At 43.1% G+C, this 15,832-nt stretch overlaps 1 protein-coding gene across 1 annotated transcript; it reads right to left on the bottom strand.

Annotated features, from left to right (window-relative positions):
- Positions 1-13,088: 13,088 nt before the first annotated feature.
- Positions 13,089-15,800, bottom strand: Gstm3 (glutathione S-transferase mu 3). Its single transcript, XM_008850370.3, has 8 exons — positions 15,668-15,800; positions 15,244-15,319; positions 14,885-14,949; positions 14,201-14,282; positions 14,010-14,110; positions 13,757-13,852; positions 13,554-13,664; positions 13,089-13,285 (listed from the first exon to the last, which is right to left on the bottom strand). The coding sequence occupies exons 1-8, from the start codon at positions 15,713-15,715 to the stop codon at positions 13,187-13,189; spliced, it is 678 nt and encodes a 225-aa protein (XP_008848592.1). The 5' UTR covers positions 15,716-15,800; the 3' UTR covers positions 13,089-13,186.
- Between the last annotated feature and the right edge of the window lie 32 nt (positions 15,801-15,832).

Genomic DNA, 15,832 nt, shown 5'->3' with positions numbered 1-15,832 from the left:
AAGACCCAGAATTATGAAAATACTAAAAGAGAGAACATGTCTTAAGACATTAGAATGGGCAAAGATTTTTTTTGGGGGGGGTGAGGAGGGATTCCCAAAGCACAGAAACAAAAGTAAAAATAAACAAAAATGAGACTAGATCAAACTAGAAAGGTTCTGTGCAAACTAAAAATCTATCAAGATCGAAGCTATAATCTACAGAATGGGAGAAAGTGTCTGACAATAATACATGTGACAAGGGGTAGATAGCCAAACATACAAGGAACTCAAAGCAAATGTATCAGTTACTTTTTTGTTTGGGTTTATGGTTCCAGAGAGGGTGTCCATAATGGCAGAGGAGGCGTGGTGGGAGCATGGTGGCAGTAGCCAGAGCAGAAAGCTGAGAGACCATATTTCTGTCCACACACAGGAAGCAAAGAACAAACTGGAAGTCAGTGAGGCTATAAGAACTCAAAACCCACCCCCAGTGACACACTTCCTCCAGCAAGGCTCTACCTCCTAAAGGTTCCATGACCTCCCCAAACAGTTCCACCAACTGGTTACCAAATGCTCAAATACTTGAGTCCATGGGGGAACATTTCTCATTCAAATCACTATAGCAACACCAAACTAAACCAATATTCTGATTTTTAAAAGCTGTGTATATGGGAGGGGGCTGCGGCTAGTTTGGTCTAAATAGACATATCTGAAAAAATGATATACAAATGGCCAACAAACACATCAAAAACGCTCATCATCACAAATCAAAACCACAGTGGTACCCTGACTCACTCAATTGGGATAGATACTATAGAAATGACAAAGGATAACAAGCACTGGCTAGCATGTGGAGAAATGGAAGATGTGTAAATTTTATTAATAATATAAATTAGCACAGCCATTGTAGAAAACAATATGGAGGTTCCCAAAGACATGAATGATGGAACTCTCATATGATCCAGGAATCCCACTACTTGGATATATAGCCAAAGGAAAAGATGTTGATATGTTGAAGTGACCTTCTATACTGATATCAACACTATACACAAGACATAGAAACAATCTGTATCCATCAACTGAAGGATGGATAAATGCAAGGTGGTGCACATACCCAATGGTCCAGTATTCAGCCATACAAGGATGAAATTCTGTCATTTCTCACAACAAGAATGGAGCTGGAGACTGCAATGTTAAATGAAATAAACCAAACAGAAAGTTGGGTGCTGCATGGCTCCACTCATATTTGGAATATAAAATTTTGATCTCATTGAAGTTGGAAGTAGCATGGTGGTTTTCAGAGCACGGGAAAGAGATTGATCTATGGGGGGTGAACTGCAGTTAGATAGAAGTAACAAGCTCTGGTGTGTCATTGCACAATAGGGATTACAGATAACAATATGCTGTGCATTTTCCAAAGCTAGAAGAATTTTCAATGTTTTCACTATAAACAATAACAAGTGTTTGAGGAGACAGATATGTTTAGCCTGAGTTAAATGTTACATAATATATGCATGTGTCAAACATCACACGGTACCCCTTATATCTGCACAGTTTTTTATGCATCAACTAAAGTGGATTTAAATCGAGGCTGGACAGATGGCTCACTGGTTAAGAGCACTTACTGCTTTTGCAGAAGATCCAGGTTCAGTTCCCAGCACCCACATTGGCAGCTCACAACTGCCTAAAACTCCAGTTTCATGGGAATCTGACACACTCTTCTGGTCTCCACAGGCACCTGCATACACATGGTGCACATAAAGTCACAAACACTTTCTCTCTCTCTCTCTCTCTCTCTCTCTCTCTCTCTCTCTCATGCATAAACATTAAAAAATCTTTTTTAAAAGTCTTATTTAAAATTGATTTAGATTAAAAATTAGAAGAAACCCCTAGACTTTCTGTATGATACAACAGCTCCATTTCTGGGAATATAGCCAAAAGAATTAGAAGCCAGGTCTTGAGGCAATTAGGATATCCCATATTCAAAGAAGCAGTATTCAAAACAGGGGCAATGTGGAAGCAGCTCACGTGTCCATGAGCAGATAAGTGGATGAGCAAACACAGTGTATGCAGAGGGAGGCATGTAATTAAGTCTTAACAGGGAAGAAGTTCTGACACGAACTACAGAGGATAAAGACTGACAGCATTATGCTGAATGAATTCAGCCACAAGAGAAAAACTTTGATTCCACATTTATAAGGCATTTAATGTAGTTCAAAATCATCAAGACAGGAAGTAGAATGGTTGTTGCTGGGGCTGAGAATAGGGAGGACTTGTCTAATGGGTGTGCTGGTTAGTTTTTATGGTCAACCTGACATGACATAGAGTCATCTGAGAGGAAGCTTTTAGTTGAGGAATGTCTTAGATAAGATTGGCCTGTGGACATGGCTGTGGGGAATTGTCTTATTAACTGATGCAGGACTGCCCAGCCTACTGAGGGTGATACCATTACTAGGCAAGTGGTCCTACACTGTATAAGAAAGGTAGCTACAGTGCTTAGTGGCTTAGTGGTTAAGAGCACTAGCTGCTCATGCAGAGATCTGTGTTTGGTTCCCAGCACCCACATGGTAGCTAACAACCATCCATAACTCTAGTTCCAGGGGATCTGACACCCTCTTCTGATTTCCATGGCATTGCATGACATGGGTGCACTCACATACATGCGGGCAATACACTCATACACATAAAATAAAAATAATAAATAAAATATTTTTTAAAGAAAGCTAGCTAAGCATGAGCCTGGAGTGAGACAGGGGGAAAGCTAGCAAGCAGCATTTTTCCATGGTTCCTGCCTTCAGGCTCCTGCCGTGAGTTCCTGACCTGACTTCCCTCAACGACAGATTGTGAGCTAGAAGCGTAAGGGAAATAAACCCTTTCCTCTCAAAGTTTCTTTTGGCTGGTGTGTTTTATCCCAGTAACAGAGACGCTAAGTAGAATAGTGGGTAAAACTTTTGGCTTTAAATATGAAAAAGGAATTATATAGAGGGAGGACAGTTGTGCTACACAACATTATGAACGTATATAATATCATTGACCTGCGAAAATGGCTAGGATGGTAAATTTTGTGGTATGCATATTTTATCACAATATGAAATTAAAAGATAAAGTCAAAATCAACAGGTGGTTATAGATTCCTGACTTATGATCCACAAGTTCAAATTGAAAAACATGGCTATAAACAAGCTAAAGATTAAGCCAGGGGTGGGAACACATACTTGTAATCCCAGGAGGCTGAGGCAGGAGATTCGCCATGAGTTTGAGGCCAGCCTTGGGGTGTTACATAGTGAGATCCTGTCTCTAAACAAAAAGCCAAAGTATACAAATATAGACAAAGTGTCATTTTTGAAATTTAAAAAGTTTTGAAATTAATAGCCTCGGTCCTTAAAAGGGGGGAAGATGTAAAGGAAGACAGCTGCAAATGGAACCAATTTTCTGAGTACTGTGGTCAAGAGTAGATTAAAAACTTTCACTTTAAAGTCTCAAGTTGAGGGGACGCAGGGACTGGAGAGATGGCTCAGCAGTTAAGAGCACTGTCTACTCTTGCAGGGGACCCAGGTTCGATTCCCAGCACCCACATGGTGGCTAACAACTGTCCGAAACTCCTGTTCCAGGGGATCTGACACCTTCTTCTGACTGCCAAGGGGGAGCATTGTAAGACATGGGTGCACTTACAAACATGCAGGCCATACACTCATACACATAAAATAAAAATGATAAACAAAATATCTAAAGTCTCAAGTGTAACTACTGTAAGTCATGTTCTTCAAACCTAGGCCACTAAAACAGGATTTGATGTGACCAGAACCCAGCAGAAGTCCTGCCATTTGAGTGTTTGGCACCTTGTGACTGTACTCATTCTTTTTATGTCTCTTGCCCTTCTAGAAGGGGGAAAAGAGACAGGTTCTCTGAACATGGTTGTGCACCACCTTGGTCTGTGAGTACATATAGTAATTATACTTCCATGCCTAATGTTCCCCCATGATCACTGTGTCAGTGGGAAAAGACTCAGCTAAAAGATACCTTGGCAGGAGGTCTGGCAGCCCTGCTCCGTGGAGTCATTCTGGGACTCAGGCTCCTTCCATCTGCAGTCCTGTATCCCTAGGGTACTTCCTGTTATTCTTGCTTGTACCACAAGTATAGGAAGAAGAAAAAGGGAACTAGGCCAAATTGAGGCAGTGAGTCCCTATTGCACAGGTAAGGCAGGTATCTGTAACCAGACACATCCCATAGGAGAGGTTCAGTGTATGACTGTAGCTAGGCACAAGATTATAGTTACATTTCGATGGAAGAATGGACTTTGGTGGCCAAGGGCACACCATGAGTTGGGACTCCAGTGTCTGTGCCCACCAATGGCTATGGTTTCTTCTATGGAACAATCCCAGCTTTGGGGATTAGCACACTTCATAACTACCAGCTTCCAAGGCCAACTCCCTGGACCTCCCAGAGATACAATGGGATACCTAATACTGAGAATAAATTCTTTTTCCTGTTTTGGCAGTAAAGAATCCACATGAATATCTCTCCACAACCATCAAAGTAGCAATAGAAGTCAATTAGGCTCAAATCAGGAGAAGCCTGGGGAGTGGTTAAGCAGGTAGGATGGAAACAATGATGCTGAAGACATGGTCTTTGTCTTCAGTGAGACCTAAGGGAAGAAGCATGTTATGCCAGGGTCCTTACTGCTGAAACAGGAAAGGAATTTATCAGAGGCTTAGGTATTTCATTATACCTCTGGGAGGTCTAGGGAGTTGGCCTCAGAAGCTGAGAGCCAGAAAGTGTGCCAAACCTCAGAGCTAGGATTGTTCTATACAAGAGACCACAGCCATTGCTGGGCACAGATGCTGGAGTCCCAATCCACAGTGTGTGGTACTGTAAACCTGCATTTCACCATTTCTGTCTCCAAATCCCGGACCCTCCAGCATTATAGTTTTGTTTTTAAGAAAGCGAAGAAGCAGATGGTTCTTTAGAACTGAACTCCAGTATCACCATGTTAACAATGAACAGAATCTGGGTCACAGGGCTGTGCCTCAGCACAAGGAGGCTGGAAGAAATACGTGAATTACTTAGGACTAAGTTCTGCTTGAATATAACCAAATAACAGTGACTTACATAGAACAGGAGTTTGTTTCTCATTTAAGAAAGTTCAGGGAGTAGACAGCAAAGTGGCTTCATCATGGGCTTAGTGATTTAGCCTCTCCGTCTTCAGCTTATGTTTCCATTTTCCATGTCATGATAGATAGAGTTCAAAATGACCACTAGGGTTCCAATTATCACATCTGCATTCCTAACAGCATGCGAGAGAAAGAGGAATGGATTGCTCTCTCCATTTTAAGGAAACTTTCTGAAAGTAGTATATGACACTTATGCTCTCCATTCTTTGCTATAAATTAATCATATAAAATGATATGGGGGCTGGAGGGATGGCTCAGTGGTTAAGAACACTGACTGCTTTTGAAGAGGACCCAGCACCCACATGGCAACTAACAACTGCCTGTAACTCCAGTGCCAGAGGATCTGATGCCCTCTTCTGGTCTCTGTGGGCACTGGATGCACATGGTACACATATATACATGCAGACAAAAACACTCACACATATAAAAAAAATGAAAAGAATTTTAAATGATATCTTTTGTTTGGGAAGTAATGTGCCCTATAGAAATGGAGATTTTGTGGCCAAAGAAGATGGGGAGAATGGATATTGGAGTCAATTACAATGGTCTTTCTTGTGTTGAGGCTTCTAATATGGAATTCTTCACTTGTAGGAAGGATGCTTAAAGGATGTTCAGGAGTGATGCCTCACATAAACATAGCAGTTACCACCATATAATGATCTTGTCTAACCTAGTGGTAACAAATGGAATGGATTTACCTTCTTCTTCCCCAAACAGGAGCAACCCAAAGTGCCATAAACCTGGGGCTCTCCAGTTAATGTTCATATAACTTTGATATTTTGAAAATGACGCTTGGAGAGGATAAGTCCCAATTCACTAAGTATAAAACAATAAAGGGACAGGGGCGATAGTTCAGTGAGTAAAAGTACTCCCCATATAAGCCCAAGGACCTGAATTTGATCCCCAGAACCCATGTAAAAAGCCAGATGTGGTGGCACACACCTGTAATCCCAGCACTCCAACAGCAAGATGAAGGTGGACACCAGAGAATTGCCTAGAAGCTTGCAGTCAATCTCTCTAGCCTACGGGAACAGAAACAAGAGAGTACCCCGCCTCAACAACGTAGAAGGTAAGAACTGATTTTGGAAAGTTGTCTTGACTTTCTGACCTCTGACCTCCTAATGTGCATGGGCATGCCTTCTCTCTCTCTCTCTCTCTCTCTCTCTCTCTCTCTCTCTCTCTTTCTCTCTCTGTCTATCATATACACACGCATGTGGGTGTACAAACAAATGCAACAAGTAAATTTTTTAAAAAAACAGTAAGGAAGAGGGGAATGGAGAAAAAGGAGAATCAGATGAGCTTAATATAACAGAGCAGAAAACAGCCTGCACTTGGATTTTCACAGAAGTTTTTTTTTTGTTTTTTACAACACTTACAAAATGTAAGCCTGGAGTATTCTAAAGAGATATAGTATTATAAGCCTTTCCTACTAAACACTGGCATAACCAAGTGCAAGTTATTCCTTGGGTTGGCTTTTGTCTCCATCCCTTTGACAACCTCTTCTGTCATTTACTTTATTGGCCTTCATTTTCCCAACTCACATGGTGAGTGAGGCTGTTACTGACAGACATACAAACAGGCTAGCCACCACCACTTGATACTGGAGTAGAGAGCTAGAGGATCTATCCTGGTGGGTTCCAGAGCTACTGTTCCTGTGAATGCCAACCATCACACTTCTTTGTGTGTGTGTGTGTGTGTGTGTGTGTGTGTGAGAGAGAGAGAGAGAGAGAGAGAGAGAGAGAGAAGATGATGTCAGGAGTCTTCCTCTATTGCTCTCCACATTGGTTTTTGAGACAGAGTTTCTCACTGAACCTGAAGCATACCTATTGGCCAGATTGGCTGGCTAGTGAACTCCAGGAATCTGCCTGTCTGCCTCCATCTCCACAGTGTTAGGGTTATGGATGCCCCACTGTGAGGGGGTTTTTAGTTGACTGCTGGAGATCTAAACTTGGGTCCCCGTGCTTGCATGACAAGTATTTTACCAACTGAGCTCCAGACCCGTATCATCACAAACAGAACTGACTTTTTCTGTAGTTACATTGTGGGGGAGTCCCATAGTCTCCCCAGAAGCACAGGTATACCTGACAGGCCTGAGGGTCCCTTGCATTTCCTATATTCCACGGTTCTCTCCTCATGTGATACATGATTTTGGAAGGAAGCACAGAGGATTTCAATCTCAGTTCAAAAAGAATACCTGACAGCCAGACTCTCAGGAGATTGTGACAACAGAAGTTACCGTGGGCTACATAATGAGATCGTCTCGGGAAAAAAAAAAAAGTCTGTTAATATAAATTAGAAGCATTGTACCTTAATAAAATGTATCTAATAATTCTAATTTTCCTTCAGTCTTGTAACACAGTATGAACATTATCCTGTTTGCTCTAGTCCATTGTGAACACTTTCAATAACACAGCAGTACCTATTTAATTAAAAGTCAAATGTACACACATCCATTTAATCTTCTCTTCTGGATTTAAGTCTTACATACAAGTCACCTATAATTATTTCCATTGACAGCCTCATAAGAACATTACAAGCCCATCCCTGTTCATTTTCAAAAGTATTTCATTTCATTTGGCCTAAGCAGGGCGTGAGCAAAGGCCATAGTATCAAATAACCTGTTCTCAGTCCCCAGAGCTCTTCTGTCCTCCAGATGTCCCTGAGGCTAAACCTCCATCTAAACTCTCAACTTTTCTATGGAAATGATGTCTATTTATTTTTGGAACAAAGTTTTCTGCTTTTCTGTGTTCTGCCTCCAGGCAGAGAATGGAGAGAACTTTACACCACAAGGGTAGAAGGCCAATGTGGCAACTTCCACACTGACTCTTCAAGCAACTGCTAGAAAGTGTGTCTAATTTCTATTTGTGTTTAATGGGCCAAGGCAAGTCATGAAGCTACACGTAAGGTTGAGAGGGTTGGGAAACTTTCCCATAGGGAAGAAAATCAGATATGAGTCCTAGGATTGAATTAGAAGGTGAATGGCATTGGGTGACAAAGAAGCTGAGGGGAAAGCAAGGGGTAATGGGAACAGCAAGTTCAAAGCAAGAAAATTAGAGAAAACATGGTGCTTCGCACTAATTTAGATTCATAAGTTTACGCAATACTTATTTCCTCTAAGTGTTCTAGAAATACTGACTTAATGCTCAGAAGAACTTGGGGGAGCAGTTCACTTATCAGAGGGGACATGTACACAGGAGGCTACCACTGGTGGGGGCAGAGTCAGGATCAGAACCCAGGCTGCCGGACTCCAGTGTATAAACTGTGCTGTTCCACAAGTCAAAACCAGCACTCCAAGGCAGGTGGAAAGGGCATGGGGCAAAAAGATAAGGCTGGAAAGGAAGCAGAGGTCATTATGAAGGCAACCTTGAGGCAACAGTTGTTTTCTGAGATCCCAGAAGCCACTAGATACTAGCTAAGCAACACAGTGACATGAGCGACTTGGCACCCTAGAAAAAGCACGGGCTAGATTTCAACTCCCTCCTCCCCTTCACTAGCCAGCCGAACTCTTTAAGTCTTTCTTTATCAGCCTGGCTTATTTGACAAAACTGTCCTGCAGTAGAGGGATAAAGAATGTGTAAGTTCTATATAAATGCCAGGTGTTCTCATAAGTCCCTGTTAAGCTGGCTTTCAAGGCAGATCCATGTCTAGGATATCAGTGTCTCTGCTCCACCCACTGCATCAGGAAACAACTCCACAATGAATTGGGTTTTAATCATATCAGCTATTTCCATCTGACTGGGAAACACTTTACTTGGCGGTTCGATCTTCAACAACAAATACCAATGAGCTTCCTTAATCCTTTCGGGGAACTGCTCCACCAAACTGAATGCATTGATAACAAGGTCTTTTTACTTACAGAGGTGACTTATATACTAATTTTAGTAGTGTACTGATGTCTTACTATTTGTACCCCCTTGCCGGTGAGATGATAGGCTGTCTTCTCCAGAACCAACCAGAAGGTGGCCATTGTGATATTATTTTCTTAGCCCATATTAGAATTAGCGTCTGGGAGTCATTGTCTTGTGGAAGATCTGTTTCATGTGATTCTCACTGCTTTCTGAACCAGTATGTTTGGCTTTGGATAACTGTCAAGCAGATTGTTATTAACAAAATACCTAGAAAAAGAACACGTAATTTGTCTATATTTTGAGTATGTAGAATGCATATTCATCTCAACTTGTGCTTTTAAAACTTTTTCCTTGCAATTTCCCATCCAGTGGTTGCTGTCTCCTATCACCTGTCTGTCTTAGAATTCTTACCCAGAAGACAGCAGGACCAATTTTCTATTTCCTTGCCTTCTGTCCTGTGGTAAGCAGACTCTGAGATGGTATTTACAGTCCCAACTGATACTTTTGAGTAATCAATCTTCCCCTCTTGAGTGGGGACAGGGCCTGTGATTTACCTTTGATAGTATGTTAGCTTTCTGTCACTATGACAAATATCTCAGCTTAAAAAGTATAAGGATCAAATTCAAGAAGTGCAGAGTCATGGGCTAGCACACTTTTAGTCACAACCACTGCCTAAACCCCAGTGCCAGCAAGTATGTCATTATTGCAACTATTAAATTAGATGCAGAAATGTCCCTAAGTTTAAAATTGACCCAGGGTCCAAGTAAAATATTACTGGGCCTATGACCAGGTGCATATTTGCATAAATGTCCCCCGGAGGTCCATACATTTTTAAAGACCTGGCCTCCAGCCTGAAGCATTATTGGCAAGGGTGGAACTTTTAAGAGGTAGGGCCTGGTGGAAGGAAACTGTATAACTGGGGGTGGGAGGTAGGGGAAGCATCTGAAGTGGATTCTTGGACCTGGCCTTTCTCTTTCCTTCTGATTTGCCAGAGGATGAGCAGCTTCTTCTACCATGGCCTCCCCTGATGAGGTGCTGCCTCACTGCAGTTCCAAAAGCAATGTAGCCAATTTACCTTGAACTGAAACCTCCCGAATTGTGAGCTGAAATAAATGTCTATTTAAGTTGAAAAAAAAAAAGTATAAGGATTATAGACATACACAGGCACCAAGGATCCGAGTGCAAACAATTATGACTAGTAATAATCAGATACATACAGATTAGAGACGCATGCACCAACATCTCAGTGTTAGTAGCAAAAACAATGAGTCTTTCTGTAAGAAACAGTATATTTTAGAATGAAATGGAGATCTCTTTTGAGGGTTAAAAACTCATCAATTTTATGTCTTACAGAGCTCATACTGAGTTCAATATTATGTAACTACATTGATTCAACGGCAAACCTAGAAATTGTATAGCCACTTTTGAAGGAACTGTGTCTTTGCTCTGGAAACTGTTATTGGGCGCATTAAAGCTATAATGATATGCTTCTTCTTAAAAAAATAAAAAATAATATTAAAAAAAACAGTGTAAGGATTTGTCAAGTGTGGTAGTGCCCCCCTTTAATCCCAGCACTCAGGAGGCAGAGGCAGGTGGATTTCTGTGAGACTGAGGCAACCCTGGGATGGTCTACAGAGTGAGACCTTGTCTAAGAAACAGAAACAACAACGAGACAACAACAAAAGGTAGAAGGATTTATTTTGACTCATAGTCTCAGAGGTTTCAATCCGTGGTCGTTTGGCCCTGTTGCTTTGGGTCTGTAGTGGCACAGTACATTGTGGTGAAAGCATGTGGCAAAGGAGGCCTGCCAACCACACAGCAGCCAGAAATCAAGAGACAGGAAGGAGCCATGGTCCCAGTGTTCCCCAAAGACCCGATTTCCTAAAGGTCCCACCACCTTCCAGTAGTACCATCAGTTGAGAATCAAGCCTTTAACACATAGGCTTTGGGGGGGCATTCCTTGCCCAAACCATAATAGATAGGACAAAGGCATGGGATGTCAATACCATGGTTGCATTACATAGGCCTGCAGTGTCTCTCTTCCCAGGCTTTTACTATTCTTTTTTTTTTTTTTAAACATATCAGAGAGGGCACTTTAACAAACAACAGATGGTAGCCTCTAGTTGCTATCCATCAAGAAACTAAGGTCTCTGTCTAGCAAAGCAGAAAGAACTGAGTTCTGTCAACAAGCATATGAACTTGGAAGCAGATCTTTGTCCAACTGAGCCTTGAGATGGGACTATGACCTTGGTTGGTAAACAGTACAGCTTTCTGGTGAAAACTGAGTCTTGAGTAAATAAGCCCAAACTTGGCCCATTAGAAGTCATGAAATGATAAGCACGTGTTGTATTAGGTTGCTAAACTTGTACTATTGATGCACAGCAATAAATAGCATATTCTTTTTTGGTTTCTAGTTATATTGTCTATCTAGCTCCAGCAGTGTCCTTAACTTCCATCATCTCTTAAATCCCCAAAGTCTTCCCCAGGCTTACCTCTCCCTCATACTCTGGAAATGTCAAAAAGAAACTCCTCAATTTTATTCCTTTTCTGGCCAAACCATTGGCCTGAACCCCTGTTGATGGCAGGAATTCTGAAATGTAGCAGTTGAGCCATGAGCTTAACATCTTGTGTCTGTACTGTCACTCCTGTGGCAGCCCTCCAGATGTCACTGGGTCTCAGGCCATTTAGGCCCTCTGTCCCTCATGGTGAAATCTTTGGTGTCTGGTCCCCAGGGGACAATAATCTGGCCTAAAAGTCACTTGGGGGCTGAAGTCTTCTAAAAAATTCTGCTCTGGAATGGAAAGCAATGCCAATTTCCACAGGAGTCGGTTTTCTTTAGTTTGCTTTCTTTTCTTAAAACTAGTTCTTCTACAAATAAGGCATTAAAAAAAAGGAAAATCCTAGCTTATCTCTGAAACCCCCTTAAGTCCCACTCTGCAAACTGGACCTTCCTTAGCTTTGCTGGAAGCCTCATAATTGGTTTGGTCATGTTCCTCTAGACTCTTACCTATATATTCGTTTATATAAATGCCCATCTGTGGGAAAATATATGTATGCTCTTAAATACAAGTATACTCTTAAATCATGATGACATGATGTACATGCTTATCTGTAAACTAATTTCAGAATTCAACAATGGGATCCTTCCTTGTTAGCTCATATGGTTCATTTTCACTGTATGCAAGCACCTGGGTGCACATTGTGAGTGGGCATATATGCATGTGTGTGCTAATGTGGGTGTGGAAGCCAGAGGACAACTTCAGGATGCCAGCCGCCTTTTGTTTTTGAGACAGAGTCTCTGACTGACCTGGTACTTGATTCGGTTAGGCTGTCTGGCCACCGAGTCCCAGCAATCTGCCTATCTCTGCCTCCTTAAACTGGGATTACAAGGACAAGCCACCACACCCAACTTTCATTTTCATTCTTTAACGGCAATATAATATTCCACAGTACTGAAGGGCTTTTACAAGGTATCTACTTATTATACAATGCCACAATGAACAATAGCAGTTACTTTGGGCAGTATATACATTTTGGGGTAACCTTGTATAGGAAGAAATGCTGGGCCATAGGATATGATTTGAATTTTAAGACTGACAAATTATCCCAGGTACCTGTATCAATTTACAATTTCACCTCACATTACATGGTATGAAGTACAGGGTTCATTATCTAATTTTTAATCTGTAAGCAATTGTTCTAACTCTATTGATCTTTACAAGGGTACAGGCCTTTAATCCCAGCACTTGGGAGGCAGAGACAGGCGGATCTCTGTGAGTTCGAGGCCAGCCTGGTCTACATAGTGAGTTCCAGGACAGCTGGGGCTACAGGGAGACCCTGTCTCAAAAAAAGACAAAGAAAACAAAACAAAACAAACAAACAAAAACCCCAAAAAACCCCTGTCCTCTCTACCTGGGCAATACCTGAATTTCTAGCACCAGCTCAGAAGGCTTGGGGATGAACTCCCAGCTCTTGAAGTAAGCTGAGGAATAAGGAATGTGAATGCTGTGATTGGGTTCTATCTTGGTCATTCTTGACATATCTTTACCCTCCTTCTGCCTTTACCCCTAAAACAAATCCACTTAGACATCAGTTAACATAAGTGTCGTTTATTAGAAAGAGCAGAAAAGTCAGAATGCAGGCCCCTGGGGACAAGATAGAACAAAACAAAACAGTGCAAGTGTCTGTGGCTCAGCATATACACTTATTGCCCCACTTGGCCATCCTGTTATTGACAGGCATCTTCAAGAAGTGGTCAGACTGCAGGAATGCAGCGATTTTCTCCAAAGCCTGAAGGAAAATGATACCAAGTGTTACTAGGATCCTAGCCCAGCCCAGCAGACCCATAACAAAACAGCATCATTCCTATGTTGCCTGGCTCCATCTATTTTAGACATCGCTTTTAGGGTGTAGAAGCTAGGCCTTTCCTAAGATGTAAAAGCCACTGATCCCTTTAGGTAAAAGCTGGTGTTTGACAAGCATCTACCACAATGGAGCCCTGTGGGGACTAGGAGAGCCTATGAATATTTCTATAAGAGGAAGAGACAGCGAGCATCACCTCAAAGCGGCACATGAAAGCCTTCAGATTTGGGAACTCATCCAGGCACTTGGGCTCAAACATACGGTTCTGGTCCAAGACATCGTAGGTGAGAAAGTCCACAAAGGTGAGCTAGAAACAGGACAATGAGATGGTCAGGTCTGTGGAGTTCACCAGTACCTGCAGAGATAGACAGGTATCGCCTCCTTCTCCCTTCTTCCTACCTTTTCCCCTGCAAACCATGAGAATTTCCCCAGGAACAATGAGAATTGTTTCAGTTGTGCAGGGAGTTGTTCCAAGTACTGAGGCTTCAGGCTTTCCTAAGAGGGAAAAAGAAAAACAAGATCAGCTGTTGTTAGATGGGTGAGATGGCTCAGTAGGTAAGGAGCTTGCTGTATAAGCCCGATGACTGAGATTCAATCCCCTAGCTCTTTTTCTTGATACTCAACACAGTTGATTCTGGGTTAGGAAACTTACATGGTCAGGGTTATAGCAGAGTCGCGCCAGCTGCATGCGGAAATCCATTATCTGGTTCTCCATGATGTCCACACGTATCTTTTCTTCTTCAGTGTCACCACCTGTAGGCCAGATGACAGCAAATCACCCTTGGGATTATTTACCTCCAGGTGAGCAAACAGCCTGGTCTCTCCTATTCTTAACCTACTCACACATGTTGTGCTTGCGAGCGATGTAGCGCAAGATGGCATTGCTCTGGGTGAGCTTGTTCTTCCCATCCATAAGGTAGGGCAGCTGGAGGGAAAGACAAGTCAATTGCTAAATCCAGCGCTCTCTTGACTCACCTCTCTTGGGAAAGAGGAGACTCATAAGGCAGTGAACAAGACAGAGTAGAAGCTAGGAGAAAGAAAACAGAAGGCAGCAATGGGTGCTTAAATCTGTGTCAGTGTGCATGTATGTGTGCCATGGAGCCTTTCTCAGAATGCTTTTTAAAATCAAACTGCATATAGTCCTCTATTTTAAAGCAGAATTGTGATAGTATGTGCTCATGGATACATTAAATATGAAGCAGGTATACAGACTAATTGCAAAGTAGTGATGAATGGGACGTTTAAGATACTGCAATGCATTCAGAATGTGAAAATACCTAATTTTTATTGACAGAGTCACAGACCTGGCTAGTAACATGTCATATTGCCTGTCTTCCTTTTGATGGTGGTTACTGGGAATTCAAATGTATACTCTGTGGAGTTTGTTGAGTGAAACACCATTAAAATTCTCAATATTTCATGTCAAGTTAGCTCCTACCAATCCTCCCAAACCAGACAGGAAAGAAACAAAAACAGATATACTCGAAGACTTCCCCTTCTGTCAGTTCCTCTCCTAAAGCCACCTACATTAGGAAAATCCAGATCCAGTTTGAATTTCACATCCAGCCATTGGCTTCGATCATAGTCCGGAGCTGTAAGAGAGGTGTGATCCAGCCTCCTTAAAACCTACCTGACTTCAAGATCCAAAGAAATGACTTAGACCTGATACTTCAAGTTCCCAGCTCCCCAAAACTTAACCCCTGAGTATCTGCAGCCCATTAGGTAAGACAGGCTTGGACAGCAAGGGGAAACCTAAGGATGGATTGGTCCACCTCCTAGCGGATGTCCCTCATGACCTTGGTGTGAGGTTTCCCTCTGGGTGAAAAACAACTAGAGGGCCACCCTGGCCTAGTGGGGAGGGGCACTGGCACTCACAGAAACCTCACCTTCCCCACAAGTGTACCGTTTCTCCTCATAGCTGGTATCCGTGAACTCCAGGAGCATGCGGATGGCGTGAGCCAGCTATGGAGGGAGGGAGGGGAGACAAGCCCGAGTCAGCTTGCCTGTGCAGATCCCACCTCCCTACCCCTGCCAGCCAACGTCCCCTGCCCGACGCTGCCAAGCCCCTGCACTCCGCCGGGATGTCGTTGGGCAGGCCCCCTCCGCCCATCCCCAGCAACGTGCGGCCCCTGGTCCTCCCCGCGGGGCCTGACGACACCAGAGCTGTGCGGAGGTCGGCCTAGGCCGTCGGCCCGCTGGGCTGGGAGGCGAGGAGGCCTCTCTGTCCCGCTACGGCTCCCCGGCCCGCGGCCCCCAGCCCCCTCCGCCTCTCTGCCCGAGCCCCAGGTCGGTGATGGGGCGGGTACTCACCCCGCGGATGTCCCAGTACCCCAGAACCATGGACGACTTATTGGACATGATGGCTGGGTCTGCGACCTTCCAGGAGTTGGAAACTGACTGCGAGCATCCGGCTTTATACCGGACGCAGTGGGCGGGGCCAACGCGACTGGACTGGCTCCTCCCTCAACACCCCCC

The sequence above is a fragment of the Nannospalax galili genome, unplaced genomic scaffold (genome assembly GCF_000622305.1).
Source record: "Nannospalax galili isolate Female #2095 unplaced genomic scaffold, S.galili_v1.0 scaffold5, whole genome shotgun sequence".
Lineage (NCBI taxonomy): Eukaryota > Metazoa > Chordata > Mammalia > Rodentia > Spalacidae > Nannospalax > Nannospalax galili.
The sequence above is the reverse complement of the archived record's forward strand: the minus strand, read 5'-3'. Positions and strand labels throughout refer to the sequence as shown.